At 73.8% G+C, this 20,104-nt stretch overlaps 2 protein-coding genes across 2 annotated transcripts; one reads left to right on the top strand and one right to left on the bottom strand.

The window, feature by feature from the left end:
• Window positions 1-11: 11 nt before the first annotated feature.
• Window positions 12-2,455, top strand: LOC119241243 (sphingomyelin phosphodiesterase 5-like). Its single transcript, XM_037506409.1, has 7 exons — window positions 12-809; window positions 900-972; window positions 1,658-1,798; window positions 1,863-1,952; window positions 2,038-2,101; window positions 2,166-2,301; window positions 2,363-2,455. Exons 1-7 carry the CDS (start codon window positions 12-14, stop codon window positions 2,453-2,455), a joined length of 1,395 nt encoding a protein of 464 aa, XP_037362306.1.
• A 73-nt stretch (window positions 2,456-2,528) lies between these two features.
• On the bottom strand, window positions 2,529-14,096 carry OPLAH (5-oxoprolinase, ATP-hydrolysing). The gene is given in 28 exon segments (XM_037528283.2): window positions 2,529-2,675; window positions 2,781-2,878; window positions 2,953-3,072; window positions 3,075-3,112; window positions 3,188-3,345; window positions 3,444-3,593; window positions 3,713-3,847; window positions 5,254-5,400; window positions 5,482-5,666; window positions 6,401-6,575; window positions 6,640-6,741; window positions 6,814-6,974; window positions 7,353-7,504; window positions 7,689-7,801; window positions 7,911-8,049; window positions 8,127-8,264; window positions 8,346-8,516; window positions 8,596-8,708; window positions 8,793-9,058; window positions 9,179-9,246; window positions 9,333-9,471; window positions 9,546-9,711; window positions 9,791-9,986; window positions 10,071-10,194; window positions 10,267-10,366; window positions 10,720-10,911; window positions 10,991-11,205; window positions 13,821-14,096. Coding segments are annotated over 28 exon segments (4,143 nt in total). The 5' UTR covers window positions 14,056-14,096.
• Window positions 14,097-20,104: the final 6,008 nt, after the last annotated feature.

Here is a 20,104-nt window from a genome sequence, read left to right as displayed (position 1 = left end):
TGCCGGGCGCCATGCCGGCCCCGGCCCCTGGCGCCCTGCGGGCCTCGCCCTTCGCGCACCCGCTGCTGCACGGCCTCCACGGCCTGGCCCGCGCGCTGCTCTTCCCGGCCTACTGGGCCCTGGACCGGCTGCTGTGCTGCTGCGCGCCCTACCCGCGCCCCAGCGGCCTGCGGTGGCTGCGCGGCGCGGGGGCGCTGCTGCTGCTGCTGCCCTGCCTGCCCCTGGCCCTGCCCGGCCTGCCGCTCTGGCTGCTGCTGCAGGCCTGGCGCCGCCCCTTCTGCTACCAGCCCCCGCCGCACTGCTGGGCGGCCCCCGCGCCCTGGAGCGCCCCCGCCGAGCCCGCGCGCAGCTTTGGCTTCCTCAGCGCCAACGTGTGCCTGCTCCCCGACGGGCTGGCGCGCTTCAGCAACCTGCCGCACAGCCAGCGGCGGGCCGAGGCCCTGGGCGCCCTGCTGCTCGCCAGCCTGCAGGCCCCGCGCCCCGGCGCTCCGGGCTGCAGTGCCCCGGGGCCCGGCGGGCCCGGCGGGGTGCTGATATCCACGGTGCCGGCGGGCCTGGACTTCGTCTGTCTGCAGGAGGTGTTCGACTTGCGCGCGGCCCGCCGCCTGGTGCGCCGCCTGGTGCCCGCCCTGGGCCCGGTGCTGTACGACGTGGGCAGCTTCGGCCTGCAGCCCGGGCCGCACCTCAAGCTGCTGGGAAGCGGGCTGCTGCTGGCCTCGCGCTACCCGCTGCTACGGGCCACCTTCCACGCCTTCCCCGACGCGCGGCGCGAGGACGCGCTGGTCTCCAAGGGACTGCTGTCCGCGCAGGTGCCCGCCCAACGGCGCGCCCGGGCCGAGGGAGGGCCGGCCGGCGGCACGAGTGGACGAGGGTGGCCGGGGCTGTGCGCGGTGTTGCAGGTGCAGCTGGGCTTCCTGGACGGGCGCCGCATCGTGGGCTTCCTGCACTGCACGCACCTGCACGCTCCCAGCGGTGAGCGCGACCTTCCGCCCCGGGCAGGCCCGCGCTGCCTCTGCGGGCCCCACCCCCGCCCGCACTGCCTCTGCGGCCCCACCCCCGCCCGCCCGCGCTGCCTCTGCGGGCCCACCCCCGCCCGCGCTACCTCTGCGGGCCCCACCCCCGCCCCACCCGCACTACCTCTGCGGCCCCACCCCCGCCCGCGCTGCCTCTGCGGCCCCACCCCCGCCCGCCCGCGCTGCCTCTGCGGGCCCCACCCCGCCCGCGCTGCCTCTGCGGGCCCCACCCCCGCCCGCGCGCTGCCTCTGCGGCCCCACCCCGCCCGCGCTGCCTCTGCGGGCCCCACCTGCCCCGCGCCCGCGCTACCTCTGCGGGCCCACCCCCGCCCGCGCTGCCTCTGCGGGCCCCACCCCCGCCCGCGCTGCCTCTGCGGCCCCACCCCCGCCCGCGCTGCCTCTGCGGCCCCACCCCCGCCCGCGCTGCCTCTGCGGGCCCACCCCCGCCCGCACTACCTCTGCGGGCCCCACCCCCGCCGCGCTGCCTCTGCGGCCCCACCCCCGCCCGCACGTCCTCGCCCCACCTTGGCTCGAGAGGCCCGAGGGGTGCCGGCGGGCGCCGAGATCCGGCGCGGCTGGGTGTCGCGGTGCGACGGCACCCCGGGCTGAAGCCCCGCGCGCCCCCTCCGCCCCCCACCGCGCAGAGGACGGGCCCGTGCGCTGCAAACAGCTGACGCTGCTGCTGGACTGGGTGGAGCAGTTCGAAGCCGCAGGTCGCCCGAGCGACGAGGCCGTGGCCTTCAGCGTGCTCCTGGGCGACCTCAACTTCGACAACTGCTCGCCAGGTGAGCGGCCGGGGCGGGGGCGGGGGGCGGCCTGGCCCCGCCCACCGAGCGCGCTCCCCCGCAGGTGACGCGCAGGAGCAGCAGCACCCGCTCTTCAGCCGCTTCCGGGACCCCTGCCGGCTGGGCGCGCGCCAGGAGCAGCCCTGGGCTTGGGGTACCGCCGCGGGGGTGGGCGCGGGGTGGGGGGGCCGGGCGGGGCGGGGGCGCGGCCCGCCGACCGCTGAGCCCGCCCCCCGCAGGAACCGTGCTGTGCGCCTCCCGCCTGCGCCACCCCGAGGCCTGCTCCCCGGAGCTGCTGCGCAGGTGGGTGCCCGCGGCCGCGCGCCCTCCCCGCGGGGGGGCCGGCCCTGACGCCGACCGTCCTTAGGGCGCTGCAGCGCGAGGAGGGGCGCCGGCGCTACCTGGCGGGCCCGCCCCGCGGAGCCCCGCGGCCCCGGCCCTGGCGCGGCCGGCGCCTGGACTACGCCGCGTTCCGGGGAGAGCCCGGCGGCCCGCTGCGCCCCGTAAGTGCCACGCCCCGGCGGCCGGGCCCCCGCCGGCCCGCACTCACCGCGCCCCCCGCAGGAGCGGCCGCAGGTGGCCTTCAGCACGGCGCTCGCGGGGCTCACGGACCACCTGGCGGTCGGGCTGCGGCTGCGCGTGGCGCTGCGGGCCTGACCCGGCGGCGAGGACGGACGGCGCCCGGACAGACGACCCGCAGGCTGGCGGCCGCCGACCTTTATTGCGCGGCTCACACGGCCTCCTGCGCCCGGCGGTGCTCGTGGACGCTGCCGCGCGCGGGGAAGGCGGGGCGCTGCGGCGGCGACCCCGGCGGGGGCGCGGGGTCCTCCGGGTCCCCGTAGCCGCCGCCGCCCGGCGTGTGGAGGCAGAACACGTCCTGCGGAGCGGGCGCTGGTCAGGGGCGCCCCGCCCCGCCCCCCAACCCCGCCCCCCATTAAAGCCGGTCCCCGCGCAGCTCTGTCCAGGCGGGCGCGACGCTCACCCCGGGGAACACGGGCACCGACGTCTTCGCGCCCAGGTTCACGGTGCGGCCGTCCTTGCGGACCAGCAGGTTGAGGCCCCTGGCGCCCGGCTCGCCCCCTGCGGAAGACGGGGTGACAGGCGGGGGGCGGGGCGCGGAGGGGCGCCGGCCCGGGGGAGGGGCGCGCGCTCACCGTGGAGGCCGTAGGGCCGGAAGGCGCGGCGCTCGGTCAGCACGGACAGCAGCGCCTCCTCGCGGAACAGCAGCTCGCGGACCACGCCGTCGCCCCCGCGGAAGCGGCCGCGGCCCCCGAGCCGGGCCTCAGCTCGAAGCGGCGCAGGATGACCGGGTACCTGCGGAGGCCCGGGGCTCAGCGCCCCCGCCCCGGCCCGGCCCCCGCCCCGGCCCGCGCCCCGCCGCCCGCGCACCGGCTCTCCAAGATCTCGGGGTCGGTGATGCGCGTGTTGGTCATGTGGCTGTGCACCCCGCTGCGCCCGTGCCAGCCGGGGCCCGCGCCCGCGCCGCCCGCCACCGTCTCGTAGTAGCCCATGTGGTCGTTGCCCAGGGTCACGTTGTTCATGCAGCCCTGGCAGGGGCGAGGGGGGCTGCGTCCGGCCGGGGCCCCCCGCCCCGCGCCCCAGCCCGCCCCCACCCCAGGCGCGCCCGCCCGCCCCGCGCGCACACCTGGGAGGCGGCGCAGGCCCCGAAGGCCCCCAGGATCACGTCCACCACGCGCTGCGACGTGAGCACGTTGCCGCCCACCACGGCCGCCTCGGGGGACGGGTCGAGGATGGAGCCTTTGGGGATGACCACGCGCACCGGCGCCAGGCAGCCCTGTGGGGGCCCAGCTCAGTCGGGGGATCAGCGGCCCCACCAGCACCCCAGGGTCGCTCGGGCTGTCGGCTGACCTGGCCCCCCTAAGTCACTCGGGGTCGACCCCTGCCCAGGCGCACCTGGTTGAGCGGGATGTCGCGGCCCACGAGGCAGCGCAGGCAGTAGATGAGGGCGGACAGCGTGATGGCCCGCGGGGCGTTGAGGTTGCCAAACACCTCGGCCCCGGTGCCGCTGAAGTCGAACACCGCGCTGCCCTGCCGCGGGGAGGGGGCAGGCCGTCAGCAGCCCCGGCCCGCGCCCCCAGCCCCGCGCCCCCAGCCCTGCACCCGGGCCGCGCCCCCAACCCCGCGCCCCGGCCGCCCCGCCCCCGCGCCCAGGCCGCGCCCCCGGCCCTGCACCCGGGCCGCGCCCCCAACCCCGCGCCCCGGCCGCCCCGCCCCCGCGCCCAGGCCGCGCCCCGGCCCTGCACCCGGGCCGCGCCCCCAACCCCGCGCCCCGGCCGCCCCGCCCCCGCGCCCAGGCCGCGCCCCCGGCCCTGCACCCGGGCCGCGCCCCCAACCCCGCGCCCCGGCCGCCCCGCCCCCAGGCCGCGCCCCCGGCCCTGCACCCGGGCCGCGCCCCCAACCCCGCGCCCCGGCCGCCCCGCCCCCGCGCCCAGGCCGCGCCCCCAACCCCGCACCCCGCCGCCCCGCCCCCGCGCCCAGGCCGCGCCCCCGGCCCTGCACCCGGGCCGCGCCCCCAACCCCGCGCCCCGGCCGCCCCGCCCCCGCGCCCAGGCCGCGCCCCCGGCCCTGCACCCGGGCCGCGCCCCCAACCCCGCGCCCCGGCCGCCCCGCCCCCAGGCCGCGCCCCCGGCCCTGCACCCGGGCCGCGCCCCCAACCCCGCGCCCCGGCCGCCCCGCCCCCGCGCCCAGGCCGCGCCCCCAACCCCGCACCCCGGCCGCCCCGCCCCCGCGCCCAGGCCGCGCCCCCGGCCCTGCACCCGGGCCGCGCCCCCAACCCGCGCCCCGGCCGCCCCGCCCCGCGCCCAGGCCGCGCCCCCGGCCCTGCACCCGGGCCGCGCCCCCAACCCCGCACCCCGGCCGCCCCGCCCCCGCGCCCAAGCCGCGCCCACAGCCCTGCACCCGGGCCGCGCCCCCAACCCAAGCTCCGGCCGCCCCGCCCCCGCGCCCAGGCCGCGCCCCCAACCCGCGCCCAGGCCGCCCCGCCCCCGCGCCCAGGCCGCGCCCCCAGCCCTGCACCCGGGCCGCGCCCCCAACCCCGCGCCCCGGCCGCCCCGCCCCCGCGCCCAAGCCGCGCCCACAGCCCTGCACCCGGGCCGCGCCCCCAACCCCAAGCTCCGGCCGCCCCGCCCCCGCGCCTCCCCGCGCCCAGGCCGCGCCCCCAAACCCGCGCCCAGGCCGCGCCCCCAGCCCTGCACCCGGGCCGCGCCCCCAACCCCGCGCCCCGGCCGCCCCGCCCCCGCGCCCAGGCCGCGCCCCCAGCCCTGCACCCGGGCCGCCCCGCCCCCGCGCCCAGGCCGCCCCCGCCCCGCCCCCGGGCCGCACCTCCCCGCGCCCAGGCCGCCCCGCCCCCGCCCCTCCCCGCGCCCAGGCCGCGCCCCCCACCCCTGCGCCCAGGCCGCGCTGCCTGATGCCCAGGACCCGCCCCGCAGCCTGACCTGACTCAGGTTGATGTGCACGCGGAGCCGGATCGGGGAGCCGTCGTCCATGTGGTCCTCGGCAGACACCTCGAGGGGCAGGCCCCGGGCCTGCCGGGAGCTACCGAAGGCGCGCAGCATGTCCCGAACGGCCAGCTCGGCGTTCGCCTAACCAAGAACACCTTCAGCCCCACCCTCCCCAGCAGGCTGGGCCCCTCCCGCTCCCTGCCCAGCCCCGCCAGGGCCCACCTGAATGTGCCCCATGTAGGCCTGCACCACGTCCAGGCCGTACTGCCCGATGAGCTCCCCCACCAGCTGGATGCCCTTCTGGTTGGCCGCCACCTGGGCCCGCAGGTCGGACAGGTTGTCATGCAGGTTCCGGGTCCCGCTGCAGCCAGGGATCTTGCCAGGCGCCCGCAGGGCCTCTGTCACCGCTGGTGGGGGGCATCACCATGAGTCCCCCAGCCCCAGGCCACCGGGGCTCTCGCTGTCAGCAGCCGCAGCTGCCCTGGACACTGCCGGCCCCCACGGCCCTTCACTGGCTCCCCTAAACTCTGCTGACTCCTTTGGTGCCCCCAAAACTCCAGCCCCACCTGCTGCTGGATCTTCTCCCAGCTCCAAAGGGCCCCAAGACCGGGGCAGGCAGCTCTGCCCACAGCCATAGGAGCTGGCAGTGCCCAGGGGATGGGGGCAGTCCTCCCTCAGAAACCCCATCTCCCAGCCCCTGGCGCCACTCCCCCGCTGTTTCTGGGCGCCCCTTCCTTGCCCCAGAGAAAGGCTGCTGCCCCGGCCCCACCTTGCTGCCCTGGCCTCACGGCTCTGACTGTGAGAAAGCGTCTCCGGCGCCCGCCCCGAGCAGCCCACGGCCAGGCCCTGACCGCTCGTGCTTGGGGACGCCCCCCCCAGCCTGACGCTCCCTGGCCACCCAGGCCCCTGCCCCCGACGCTGACATGCGGAGCGGCCAGGCCTAGGGCACCCACTTTGTGTCCTGCACCCAGAGCAGTTGCTTACCCCACCCCCATCTTAGCCGCCCCAGAGCAGATGTGGCTTCCACTGCCCCCGGCCCCATCCCCCCGGCCCCTTCCCTGCTGCTGCTCTCTGCCGCCCCGGGCCGGAGCCGCCACGCTCCGCAGCCCAGACTCACTGCCCGCGCGCCCAGGCCCCTCACCCTCCTCCTGGAAGACGCCCCCCTGGACAAGCTTGAAGGACAGGAAGACAGCGCCCTCCTGCTGCAGCATGGTGGAGTGGGGGGGCATGGAGCCCGGCGTGATGCCCCCGATGTCCGCGTGGTGCCCACGACTGGCCACGTAGAACACGGGCCGCGACTGCCCCGGCCAGAACACCTGGGGGAGAGCGCGGTCAGCTGCGCCAGCCGCCCCCGCCCGGCAGCCAGGGCGCGGGCCTCACCGGTGTGATGACGGTCAGGTCGGGCAGGTGGCTGCCCCCGGCACTGGGGTGGTTGCTGAGCAGCACGTCGCCGGGGCGGAGGTCAGCGCCCAGGTGCTGGATCTGAAACCGGGAGGCAGGTGAGGCACGGGGAGGGGGCCGGGGGCCGTGGGCGGGGGCCAGCGGGCGGCGCACCTGGAACTGCACGGTCTCCTGCATGGCGCCCAGGTGCACGGGGATGTGTGGGGCGTTGGAGACCAGCCCCCCGTCGGGCCCAAAGAGGGCGCAGGAGAAGTCCAGGCGCTCCTTGATATTGGTGGAGATGGCCGTGCGCTGCAGGATGCGGCCCATCTGCTCTGGGGGCACAGAGTGACCGGGGCCGTGCCCCCGTAGCCCGAGAAGCAGCCCCCATCCCGGCCGGGACCTGGACAGTGAGGCCCGACTCGGCCCGCCCGGCCTGTGAGGGGCGCCCCTGTCCTGGCCTGGGCCCCTGTGAGGACCCGGCGCCCGTCGGCCCCGCCCCCTGCACAGGGGCCCTGGTGTTGCGGCCCCGGCCTGACCTGCACAGGTGCGGGCCCGTCTCCCGTCCACAGGGATGGAGACCCCAGGCAGCAGCGCCACGGTGCGGGGAGGCGCCGGCACGGGCTGGGGGCTGGGGTGCTCGGCCCCACGCCGTCCTCCCCCTCGGCACAGAGCGCAGAGCCGCACAGGCTCCAAAGCACGGGCGGGCTCACCGGCGATGCTCATGAAGCGGTGCGAGAAGATGGACAGGTGGATGGGGTCAAGCTGGGCGCCCACCATGTTGGGGGCCTCGGCCCCCACGGAGATGCGGATGTCTCCCGTGTCGGTCACCTCCGCCTGGCAGCCAGGCTCCACTAGGATGGTGCTGGAGGCGGGGTGCACGGGAGCTAGAGCTACAGGCCAGACGCCCCATCCACCGGACCCTACCTCCCCTGCCACGGACACCCCAGCCACGTGGGACCACCGGCTGCCTTGAGCCAGGGACCCCCGGGGACGCCGCAGCGGTGCCCCAGCCTCGCCCCAGGCCCCGCCAGCCGGGCCTCACCCACCTGTTGCTGTCGATGATGAAGCAAGGGCCCTGGAGCCTGTGTCCGCAGCCCAGCTCCCCCAGCAGGTACACGGGGGTCTCCTGGTATCCCCCCTCAAAGTAGCACTGGGTCACCTGTGGAGAACAAGCGTGGCCCCAGGTCAGCCCCCACCCCTGGGGCTTGCCCATCCACACCAGCCCCGGGAACCAGGGGTGCGGGGCGAGCACAAGCAGGGCTGCGCACCTTGTCCACCCGGGGAGGTCCGGTCTGAGCTTTGCGGGCGTCCTCCAGGCGCAGACCACTGTGGCCGATGCCCCGCACCCGCACGTCATCCACCACCACCGGCCGCTCCGGGATGACGAAGCCAAACTCCCTCATGTACCTGCAGTCTCAGGCCCGAGGTCGTCAGGGCGGGCGGCCGGGCCAGCGCCACCCTGCAGGCCCCGGGCGCGCGCACACCTCTCCGTGAAGGCAGCCCCGAAGTCGCCGGCACGGGGCGAGCAGGCAGTGGCCGGGTGCTGGTGGGCGGACACCATCAGGGCGCAGTCCGTGCCCTGGTAGCGCAGGTGCAGGAAGCTCTCGGTGTGGATTTGGGACCTGTGACCGTGCAGGCGCTCAGCAAGGGCCTCCGGGGCCCGTCGCCCGGCCCCCCCGCCCAGAGGTCGGCTGGGCGCCCACCTGGGGAAGCCCTGGGCCCGCAGGGCGTGCACACACTGCTCCTCCAGGCGGCCCAGCCTCTGGTCCAGCTGCACGAAGGTCTCGGGCACGTAGGCCAGTGCGCAGGGCTCCTGCGCCTCATGCACCACGTCGGCCAGGGCCAGCCCCAGCGCCGACAGCAGCCCACTGTGCCTGAGGGAGGGGCCCGCAGTGGTGAGGGGCGCCTCCTGGGCTGCCCCCCATCCCTGCCCGCCCGCAGGACCTGGCACACCTGTGGATGTGCACCGTGTCCATGCCCAGGGCACGGGCGATGGCACAGGCGTGCTGCCCGCCAGCTCCCCCGAAGCACGCCAGCACGTGGGCTGAGGGGTCGTGGCCTCGGGCCTAGGAAGGAGGCGGGGTCAGCGGGGTGCCCCACGCTGTTGTGGCCCCCCCCCGCCCGGGTTGCTGACGGGGAGGGCCGCACACCTGTGTGAGGGCACGGATGGGCCGGCACATGGCCTCGTTGGCCACCCGCACAAACCCCATGGCCACCTCCTCCAGGCTCAGCGGGGAGGCCGGGCAAGGCCCATTGGTCAGAAAGCCGTTGACCTCGGTGGCCACAGCCTCCAGGGCCTGTCGCGAGGCCTCGGGGGACAGCGGCTGGTCCTCTCCCGGTCCAAAGATGCAGGGGAACGAGGCAGGCAGCAGGCGGCCCAGGACCAGATTAGCATCTGTCACGGTCACTGGGCCCCCTGGCAGGGGGCAAGGTGTGGGCAAGGTGTGGGCCTGAGGCAAGGCTAGGCGAGGGCAGTGGGGGGCAGGAGGTGGGGGCCTGCGCAGGGGAGAGGCCAGGGGCGGATACCCGCACTCACCTTTGCGGTAGCAGGCGGGGCCGGGGTGGGCTCCTGCAGACTCGGGCCCCACCACGAAGAGGCCCGACCTGGGCAAACAGGGAAGACAAGGCTGACGAGCAGGGCAAGAGGCAGCACGGGCGGCCGGCCCCAGGGATGGGGGTGGGGGGCTGACCTGAAGAACAAGCGAGAGCCCCCACCAGCGGCCACAGTGTTAATGTCCAGCTGGGGCGCCTGGAGGGTGATGCCGGCTGTGCTGGCCTCGAAGACGTGCTCAAACTCCCCCGCGTAGCGGCTCACGTCGGTGGACGTGCCTGCGCGGGTAAAGAGCCAGCGCTCGGGCAGGGCCTGCCTCCCAGGCCCCACCCTCCACCCTCGGCCCTCATACCTCCCATGTCAAAGCCGATGACTGGCTGCCCGCCCTCCGCTCGGTAGGTGGTGGCTGAGTAGCCCACCACGCCGCCCGCAGGGCCAGAGAGCACAGCGCGGGAGCCGCTGAAGGAGTCCATGGGCGCCAGGCCGCCATCCGAGCGCATGAACAGGATCTGCACGTCCTGCGGGCGGAGGCGGGGTGTGGGCGGGGGCGGGGGGTGGGGCAGGGCGTTGGGGCTGGCGGGGTGGGGCGGGCCTCACCTGGAGCTGGCCCTGGAAGCCCCGGCGGAAGCCCTGCACGTAGCGCTGGATGGTGGGCGTCAGGTAGGCGTCGGCGCAGGCCGTGTGTCCGCGCGGGACGATGCGCACCATGGGCATGGCCTCCGAGGACAGCGACACGTGTGTGAAGCCCAGCTCCTGGGCCAGCGCGCCCACCTGCTGCTCGTGCTGGGCCCACCTGCGAGGACAACCCGCTGGCAGGTGCCTGTGGCCCGCCTGGCACCCCGCCCGCCCGCCCGCCCGGCCACACACCCCAGCTCACGTGTAGGAGTGCATGAGCACCACGGCCAGGCTGCGGATGCCGCGGGCCAGGAGCCCCTCCAGCTTCCCTCGCAGGAGCCCCAGGTCCACGGGCTGCTGCACCTCCAGCAGGTCCCCGGTGCGGCCTGCCAGGAAGCCCGTGGCGCTGGTCAAAGGCCGTCAGGGCCAACTGCCCCAGCCCAAGGCCTGACGCGTACCTTTGACCGGCGGGCCGGCGCCCGGCTCCCCGCGGTGCAGCACCACGCGCTCCTCCACCTCCAGGACCTCCTCGTACAGCACTTCAGGCATGGGCACAGCCTGGGGGCGAGCAGGGCTCAGGGGCGGCCACTGGGGTCAGCATGTGGCCATGGCCGTGCAGGCAAGGTGCGTGTGGCAGGCCCAGGGGACACAGTCAGATGGACACCCCGGCAAGGCTCACCAAGTGGCCGCTCTGTACTCCCAGGTGTCCGCCTGTGGCCAGCCCCGCCAGGGCGAGCCTGAACAGGTCAGGGGACCCTACAGGAGGGCCCAGGGCGGGGCCTGGTGACCACCAGGGGTGGGGGTGCAGGGTCCAGCCCTGGTGCCGCAAATGCCTCTGCCAATCAGCTGGGCCCAGGGGCCTGCACCCGCCCTCCCGAGGGCCCAGGGAAACACTCCGCGGGGCAGCTCACCAGGTCAAAGAGGTCCTCGCGGGCCTGGGTGCCCACGTGCAGCAGGTCCCGGAAGCCGCGTGTCACCAGCAAGGCCACCCGCTCCCCCCGCCGCTCCAGCAGCGCGTTGGTGGCCACGGTGGTGCCCATGCGGATGCTGGCGATGCGGCTGGTGTCCAGGGGCTGGTCCCTGGGCAGCGGCACGCCCCCCTCCTGCAACCAGGAAGGCACCATCAGGCCTCCCGCCCGACCCGACCCGACCCTCCCCCCGCCCGCTCCGCTCTGCCCGCGCCTGCTCCAGGATGCGGCGGATGCCCTCGGTGGGCGCGTCCGCGTAGTTGGCTGGGTCCTCCGAGAGCAGCTTCAGGACCCGCACGTGTCCCCCGGGGCACTGGGCAAAGACGTCAGTGAAGGTGCCTCCACGGTCGATGGCAAAGTGGAAGCGTTCTTCCGGGCTGCCCATGATGGTCCGGCCGGAGTCCAGCAGGGAGTCCTCGGCGGGGAGTCCTGGGAGAACTAGACAGCGGGGTCAGCGAGGGCCCAGGCCTGGCAGAGCCCTGGGGAAGGAAGGGGAGGGGAGGGGAGGGGAAGGGAGGGGAGAGGAGGGGGTAGGAGAGGGGAGAGGAGGGGAGGGGAGGGGAGGGAGGGGGGGGAGGGGGGAGGGGGGGAGGGGAGGGGGGAGAGGAGGGAGGGGAGGGAGGGAGGGGGGGGAGGGGAGGGGGAGGGAGGAGGGAGGGGGGAGGAGGGGAGGGGGGAGGAAGGAGGGGGGGAGGGGAGGGGAGGGGGGGGGAGGGGGAGGGGGGGAGGGGAGGGGAGAGGAGGGCGGGGCGGGGCGCGGCACGTCCAGGGGCCTGGACAGCCGGGCTGCGGGGCCCAGCTCGGGGGGCGGGTGGTGGGTGCCCAGTGCCCAGGGTGCCCGGCTCCCGCGCCGGGGCGGGGCGCACAGACCCGGGCCTGGAGGGGCGGAGGAGGCCCGCGAGGAGCCTCCGGCCAGGGGCCTGGGTTCTTCAGGCGCGGGCCGGGCCAGCGAGCGAGCCCCGCTCCCACCGCCCGGAGGCCAGACCGCTCGACCTTGGGACCGGCCGCGGGACGCCGGGCCAGGGCGGAGCCCGCGCCGTGGACCGGACGGCCGGGCGGCGGGAGGCGCGCGCGGCGGGCAGTGGCCGCCGAGAGGGGCGGGGAGGGCAGCCGGGCAGGGCCCACCTGGCCGCTCCGGTCGGTCGCGCGGTCGGTCGGTCCGTCGGCCTCGCCGCCTCTCCGCGCTCCTGCGCCCGCCCCCAGCCCGGGGAGGGGCCTGCGGCCCGGCGGAAGCGGGACCCGCCCCCCGCTGGACCGGTCCCCGCGCGGGCCCCCAGGAATCCAGCCCGACGAGCGCGGACTGGCCCGGACCGGCCAGGGGGTGGGACGAGGGCGGAGCCCGCGGCGCGAAGGGGTCCTGCAGAAGCCCCTCTGCGCTTCCTGACCCTGCGAGCCTGCGGCCCCCAGAACCCAGCCCCAAGGTGGGGGCTTGGAGGGGCTGGGCCCAGGCCTGGGGTGGACTCCAGCCGCGAGGAGGGCGGCCCTCCTTACAAAGCCTCGCGGGGGCGGGCACTGCTGGGGGCGTAGTGGGAGAAGGAGGTGGGCAGCAGGTGCAGGGGGCAGCCCCCAATGTGCCGGGAGGGACGGCTGGGCACCGCTGGCACCCTCCCAGGCTGCAGCCCTGCCCCCTGAGGCTTGCTGGTCCTCGCAGCCTGCTTGGTCCCCAGGACTCCCCACCTACAAATGGGCCCTGCAGCCTCCCCGGGGTCGGGGGACTGAGTGGTTACGAAGAGCTGGGCCCCATGCCTGACCCAGGCCAGGTCTGGGGAAGGCAGGCGCGAGACCCCGCTGACTCAGGGGCTTGCCAGGCTCGGGACCTTTGGCGCTGCCCGGCACCCGGGGCAGCCCTCGGCCATACCCACGCCCCACCCCTCGATGACTGCCCGCGTGACCTGCCCATGGCCCCCAACCGCCTCCGGCCAGACCTGCATCGCCTCAGCAAGGTGCAGACCCCACTGCTCTGAGCAAAACCCCCCGTCACCCTGCACCCCTCCCCACGCTCCTGCTGACGCCCCGGCGCTGCTCCCGCCAGCCCGGCTCCCTGAGCTCATTCGGCTGAGGATGGGCCAGAGCCACCCACACCGCCCACGCGCACCCGCCTGCCACCTGCCCCTCCCTCAGCTGGCTCCCGCATCCCAGCCCCCAAGGCTGCCCCCCAGGCTTCCCACGGCAGGCGGTGACCACGGCCGCCACCACCTAACCCAGCACCTGGCTGCCCCGCACCCCGGGCCCCTCCCCGGGCGCTCCGGGGCCCCGCCCCTCCGGCCTCCTTCCCCAGGTCTTGGAGCCCCGCGTGTCCCCAGTGATGCCCCTCCCTGGGGAGGGAGCCCGGGCTCCCTGTGTGAGAGCCTAGCCCCACGGCGATGGCCCCTGGAGAGGGGCCTGCTTAAGCCCTGAGGGGCCTCAAGAAGGCCAGATAAGCGCCATGAGGCTTAGCACCCCATGTGAGGGCACGGCAGGGGGACAGGTCCGGAGAGGGCGTGGCCGTGGCCTCTGACCTTGGACCTCAGCCACACCCGCAGGGCGCCTGGCCGCTCCCCGTGCCCCTCCGGGCACGCAGGCCCCTCCTCCACACTCCACCCCGGGCTCTGCATGGCCCAGGCTGCCCCAGCAGTGTGGGCACCGCCCAGCTGCCCGGTCCCCTGCTTCCGGGAGTCCTGCTGTGACCACCAGCTCGGATGGAGCATGCGGGCCCGGAGTCAGGGGCCCCAAGGGCGGAGGTCAGGGGTCAGGACCTGTCCCCGGCCTCTCCCGCAGGCCCCTACCCACCGCCGTGCCCCCACCCTCCATCTTAACCACACAGGCCCTGCACACTCGGCCCGCTCCACCTCAGCGTCTTTGCACAGATGCCCCCTGGCCAGGGAGCGCTAGCCCGCGGCTCCCGCGTCGGTCAGCTCTGCCCCATGCCGTGTCCTCACAGATGCCACCCTCTCCCGGCTGCGCCTCCTGGAGCCCTGCCCGTCCAGCGCCCCCAGCCCCTGCCGGCCCTGCGGCGCGACTGTCCGGCCTGTGGGAGGGGCGAGCTGGGGCTTCTGCGCCCTCACCTGTGTCTGCATCCTTGAGCTTGATGGACCTGCGCCGGGGCAGTCGGGGGCTGGCGGCCACCTCGGCCAGGAGCCCGGAGCCGCAGAAGCCCAGGCTGCCGCCACGGCTCCTGAGCACCAGTTTCAGCTCCTGGTTCTCCTGGATGAGCCGCACCAGCCGGCGCAGCTCCTCGTTCTCCTGCGCCAGCCGCTGGATCTCCTGCCGCAGCCCCTCGTAGCTGCTGAGGGGGGACATGCCCGGCGGGCCGGGCGGCAGCGGCCGGCTCCTGCTTAGGCACAGCGGCCCGCCACTGTGAGGTCAGCACCGCCCCGCCCGCCTCGCCGTATTCCGGGCCTTCAGAGCCGGCCCGGCAATTCCGCCCCCCGGCTTCTAGTCCCCAAGGCCGGAGGGGAGCCTGGGGGCCCGGGCCCGAAGCCCCTGTAGGAACTCCCGGGAGGATGGGGCTTCAGCCCAGCCGGAGACAGGGTGCGGCGCAAGGGGGCCGAGCCCCGACAGTCCATCTGCTGGCCGGCCGCCAGGGCAGTGCCCCCACAGTGGGGCGGGGGTGGGGGGCTGGTGGCCAGAGCCAGGAGAGGCAGGGTGGTGTCCAAGGGGTCCCGAGAGAGGGGCTGGACACGGGCGCGCGTGAGTCAGAGCCCCTGGTGTGGGGGGGGCGTGAGTAGGGCGGGGACAAGAGATGGGCCCAGTAGTGCCAGGCGGCGGGTGGCAGGGGAGGCACCACCAGGATGGGGAGGCAGGGAGAGGCCCCTCAAGCAGGGCCGGCCAGAGGAGGGCAGCTTCCTGGGGAGGGGAGCACTCCAGCGGCCACTGGGTCCACCGAGAGTCTATTTGCAGGACGCTCTTCCGCCCTCCGAGGGGCAGCGGGGCAGGCCCGACTGTGGGTCCTCTCCCAGCCTCGCTTCCCCGGCCCCTCCCGGCCCTGCCCGTGCGCCCGAGCCTTCCCGCGGCTTCCACGCAGAGGTAACCTCTGCTGGGCCTCTGCTGGCTCTTCCCTGTGGGAGCTGGGGGCCAGGGCACTGCCCTCCAGAAGTGGGGCGGCCACACTCAGCCCTAACAGGGGAGCGGCCATCGGGACGGCTCCCACAGCTGGGAGATGAGCGTGACTCTGTGGGTCGGGGTAGAACGTTTCTCTTTTTTGGTGAAGATTGACTGACTTATGCACACGAGGGCTGGCTGCAGGCCAGAGGTGCGGGGGGGTGAGAGGACTCCCCAGAGACAGAGCGGGGAGCAGAACAGGCAGGCTGATTGAAACCCGCCGCTGAGGGGAGCGGCGGAGAGACGGGAGAGGTCTGCTGCGCCGTGCGGGTCAGTTCCCTGGCCGGGGATCGGACTCAGGCCACTGCGGTGATAGGGCTAAGACTGGCCCTGAGGCCTGTCCAGCTGGCTCTCCACAGGGGGTTGAACAAGGACAGCTCAGCGGTCAGCCGGCCTTCCCTGCTGCCAGGGCCTGTGATGGCCAGCCCTGCGCTCACTGCCCTCCGTTCTAGGAGCTGAGGCTGGTCTGTAGACGGCCTGCCCCGCTCCTCCAGATGCATCCTGGGGCTGGAACATTCCCTCAGGCAGACAGACCACGAGCTGTGTGTGCAGGTCCCCCCTGGGCCACGTGCCCGGTGTCCTCCCTGACCTCCCCCGCAGCCTGCATCAGGAGGGCTGGCCAAGGGCGAGGCCGCAGGAGACTCCTGACCCCTCCCCCGTACTTGGAGGCGGACAGCAGGGCGGCACACTCAGGTCAGGACCCCAAAAGCGCCTTATTCTGCATAGCCTTTCAGAAGCCAGTTTCAAGCAGTGACGGCAGGGGCCAGCAGCTGACCCATTTTATGAGAAAAGCAAAGTAGATTGGCGGGCAGCAGGCGGCTGTGACTGGGGAGAGGCGTGGCGGCCACAGTGGCCCGTGGGTGTCCACGTGACGCCCATCTTCCGCCTGCATCGATCACCCCTCCTGCCCCCACTTGGTGCCTCGGGCCTGGCTGGCTGACAGCTGTCACCAGCCGCGTGCTGAGGCCAAGGTGGGGCGGCGGCAGCCTCAGCCTGTGCCCTCTGTGAAGGGCCCTGCTGGCTGCAGCCTGGATCAGGGCCTGGTCGGGTTCTCTGTCCCATCAGAGAGGGATCTTTGAGAGAAATTTTCACAGCAAGCAGGTTTCAACCACAGCGGCAACGTCAGCTTGCTGCATACCCGGCGGCCCCAGCATCCTGGGCTGGGGCAGCGGCCTGTGCGGGCGGCTGCGTGCCAGGGAGATGCGGGCCCCCCGCCCAGGCAGCACCCCCGCCCGGGCTCACCCCACCACGTGGCCGCTGCAGAGCTGCACACCAGGGGCCTGCAGAGCCCCGGCCCCCGGGCCCCGTGCGCTGGCCGTAGCAGCTCCCAGCAGGCTGTGGGCCCTGGGGCCGTGCTGCCCGCGGAGGCCTGGGATGTGGGCAGATCCAGTGTGGGGGCTCAGCCCAGTCCCTCATGGACCAGCCTCTTCCAGGGGCCCCCCATATCCACATGCCACATGGCCTGTCAATTTGCGAAGAGATGGTTTCATCCCACACGAGTGCGGCTGCCTGTTCCCGCTGTAACCGGCGTCCGTGGAGCCGGAGGGGCTGTGGGGGCCGATGTTGAGTTGGGGGGACATTCATTTTGGGCTCTGGGGACAGTCGCCTCCTGGCGCGGTGAAGCTGGCGGGCAGCGGCACCCACAGGTAGAGGCGGGGATCCCGTGGGAGCTGAGCCTGGAGCAGCCCCCACGCCTGCACTGCTGCAGGGCCCGAGCAGACGCCTGCAGGGGCAGCGCCGTCCTCTGCAGGGGAGGTGGCACCCAGCCCGCAGCTCCTTCTCTGCGGGGGGTCTGGGGAGGCAGCTACTCCCTTGGGAGCCCCCGGTCACGCACGCCAGGCTCCCACGCTCCTCCCATCTCCGCGCTCGCACAAGTCCGCCTCCCCCTCTCTCACGGGCAGTGGAGTGAAGACCCTTCCCAGGCCATGACTGGTCCTTCCAGCAGCGGCTTTGGCTCCGAGGGGTGGCGGACGCGGCTATGAGCTGCACCAGCCTTCCTGTCCCTGAGGGCCGGGCCTCTGCCTCTCCCTGCCTGGGGTGCTTGGGCCTGCATTTCTTTCCTTGCTCTGGTCACTTGATTGGGGGCACTGACTGTATCTGAAGGCGTTGCCAGGCGGGCTGGAGGCCGCAGTCCTGGAGGGCTGCCCGCAGTGCGCAGCACCTGGAACCGGGGCTGCGGGTACTGTGACCAGCGGACCTACGTGTCCACAGCAAGGGTGTTCGTGGGTGACTCCTGCTTTCCTCCAGGAGTCCGGAGGGGGCCCGGGCCAGGCAGAGGGTCTGGGGGTGGCGCCTGAGAGTGGAGCGTGCCCCACGGGGTCCCCGGGAGAATGGCGCCTGGTGTCCTCTGGCCTTTGGCCCAGGCACTCTTCCCCCAGCCCATCCGGGTGATACGCTCCCCGATACACCTTGGCCCGAGTGCGGCCACAGGACTCCGCACATCACTGGACCCAGGGGCGGGGACCGAGGGCACCACCATCCTGATGGAGGGCCATGGCCCCTGAGAGTAGGCGCAGGCTGACCAGCTTCTCGGAGCCCACTCCACCCGTCTGCAGGATGCTGGCCCTCCCCGCTAGTGTCCAGTCGCCTGCTCTTCCTCCTGTTTGGCATTGACCTTACTCCCGTTGTAACAGTTGTAACGAGGGTCCCGGGGAAAGGGGAGGTTCCGGGCTCCCTGCCCCATCCCAGGGAGGTGGAGCTGAGGGGAAGAAGGAGGGAGGGTGGGGGCAGGAGGAGCCGAAGGAGGACTCAGCGCAGAGACTGTGAAGAAGCTGCGCTAGGGGCCTCCCTTGGTGGCGCAGCGGTTGAGCGCTGAGTTGCGAAGCTGCCTGCAGCCTCTGCAGCGCCGGTTAGATCCTCGGCCCCGGGCGGGGGTCCCACATGGCGCGCAGACCTCTCCTGCAGTGCCCGCTGCTCCCCTCAGCAGCGGGTTTCGTCAGTCTGCCTGTTCTGCTCCCCGCTCTGGCTCTGGTGAATTCTCTCACCCTCCCGCACTTCTGACTGTGCCCAGTGCTATAAATAAATAAATAAATCTTTTAAAAAAAGAAGCTGCGCTGGCTCCTGGGCCCTGGGTAGGTGGCACAGACCGGGGCCCGTGGGGAGTCCCGCTGCCAGCACTGGTCTGGACTCGGCGCTGCTCTTTCCCCCCAGGGCCTGTCCGGCTGCTCCTGCCCCCGCCTGCGGCCCACGGAAGGTGCTGGGGCAGCAGTGGGCTATTGGGCCTCCTTGGCCCTGCTCTGGGCCGGCCCTGCCAGCTGGACGTTTCCATGAGGGTGGGTGACTTGGGTGCCATCTGGAAACTCTTCTCTGTCTTGTCTTTGCACTCTTGTTGAGCTAAAGCTCCTTTCCATGAAAAGTCTGTATGTTATATCTTTTTTAAAGATTTGTTTTTAGGGCCTCCCTGGTGGCGCAGCGGTTGAGCGCTGGGTTGCAAAGCTGCCCACAGCCTCTGCAGCACCGGTTCGATCCCCGGCCGCCACTGCTGGGCGAGGGTCCCACATGGTGCGCAGACCTCCCCTGCTGCCCGTGGCTCCCCTCAGCAGTGTACCTCGTCAGTCTGCCTGCTCTGCTCCCTGCTCTGGCTCTGGTGAATTCTCTCACCCTCCTGCGCTTCTGACTGTACCCAGTGCTTGTATAAATAAATAAATCTTTTAAAAATAAATAATTAAAATAAAGATTTATTTTTATACAAGAACCGGGGTACAGTCAGAAGCGCAGGAGAGTGAGAGAATTCATCAGAGACAGAGCAGGGAGCAAAACAGGCAAACTGACGAAGAAATACACTGCTGAGGGGAGCAGCGGGCGGTAGGAGAGGTCTGCGCACCACGTGGGACCCTCGCCCAGCAGCGGCGGCCGGGGATCGAACCAGTGCTGCAGAGGCTGCGGGCAGCTTCACAGTGTGCACTCCACCTGCTGCACCACGGTGGAGGCTCTCTCTGTTTTGTCTTGACACAACAGACGGCAGAACCTATTTAGGGCAGGCAGCTTTGGGGGCTCTGGGGTGCCCCCTCCCTGCCCTGTAACACCATAAGGGCCAAGAGGACGAGCCTGGGCAGGTGTCGTGACCACCTGGACCACGACAGGATTGAGGGTAGATCTTGCACCCCAGGCACCTGCTGCGGTCCGGAGCGGTGACCGTGGGGCCCAGCATCCTGCTTTGAGGAAGCCCCACGTAGGTGTGCCGACAGCCCCTGGGGCCTGGCCAGCATTTGCTGCCCGAGACATGAGGGTACCGCAGCCCAGGCCTGCTGGCTGGGCTCAGTTGGCCCCAGACCTGGAAGGGTGGCGCTGTCCTCCCGGGAGGGCAGGCACCTCTGTCACCATTTCATTCACTGTGGGGCTGGATGCAATCAGGGGCACCACAGGCCCTGGGAAATGCCACAGGCAGGCCATCAGGCCTGCCTGGGCACCCACCCAGCGCAGGGGCGCTGCTGTCACCCCCTCACCTTCCACTGTCAAACATGAACTGGGGGTCTGGCTTCTAAGTGCAACGTGGGGGCCCAGCTCTCCGGGGTGCCATGGTGTAAGCTGAGTGCCCGAGCAAGGGGAGCAGGGGACAGGCCTCTGCTGGGGGGGCTGCCACCCCAGCCCTGCACGCACTGACAGACGCTGGACACACAGGGCTGGGGTGGCAGGAGCGCCGGTGCATTTGCATTACAAGGAAGCCTGGCACTGCCCCCCACCCTCGGGGCGACACCCACGCCGCGTGGCGAGCCCAGCAGGGCCTGGGCCGCCCGTGGGTGTCACGCCGCCAGCGAAGAGCGCGAGGTGCGCAGGGCTGTCCGAGGGGCCCACGCGGCGTCTGCTGGCAGCGACCGCGCGCGGCTGGTAGGGGACGGCGAGGCGCGAGCTGGGCTGGGGCGCGCCGCGGGGGTGGGTCACGGCCCGGAGCCCGCCCGCCGCGCGGACCCGACCCGGGCGAGCAGGTGCGAGCAGCGCGGGACGAGGCCGGCTCGGCCGACCCCATCCTTCCCCACCCCGCCCCGGCCCTCCCTGCCGCCCTTCACGCGGGGCACGCAGCCGACATCTTCGCCCCGGTGCAAACGTCGAGGCGGGCGACGGGGCCGCGGCAAGCGGCGGGGCGGGGCGGGGCGGGGCGGCGCCGGAGGGGGGCCGCCGCGGGGGCGCCGGGGGCCTGCGGGACGGCGGCGGGGCTCGGCCCCCCACGGTGGCGGCGCAGACGAGGGCCGCGGAGACCGGGGGCGCCGCCCCCCAGGCCGGCCGGCCGGGGCGCGAGCGGGGACTGGCC

Source organism: Talpa occidentalis, unplaced genomic scaffold (assembly GCF_014898055.3).
Source record: "Talpa occidentalis isolate TD23 unplaced genomic scaffold, MPIMG_talOcc4v2.1, whole genome shotgun sequence".
NCBI classification, from domain to species: domain Eukaryota; kingdom Metazoa; phylum Chordata; class Mammalia; order Eulipotyphla; family Talpidae; genus Talpa; species Talpa occidentalis.
The sequence above is the reverse complement of the archived record's forward strand: the minus strand, read 5'-3'. Positions and strand labels throughout refer to the sequence as shown.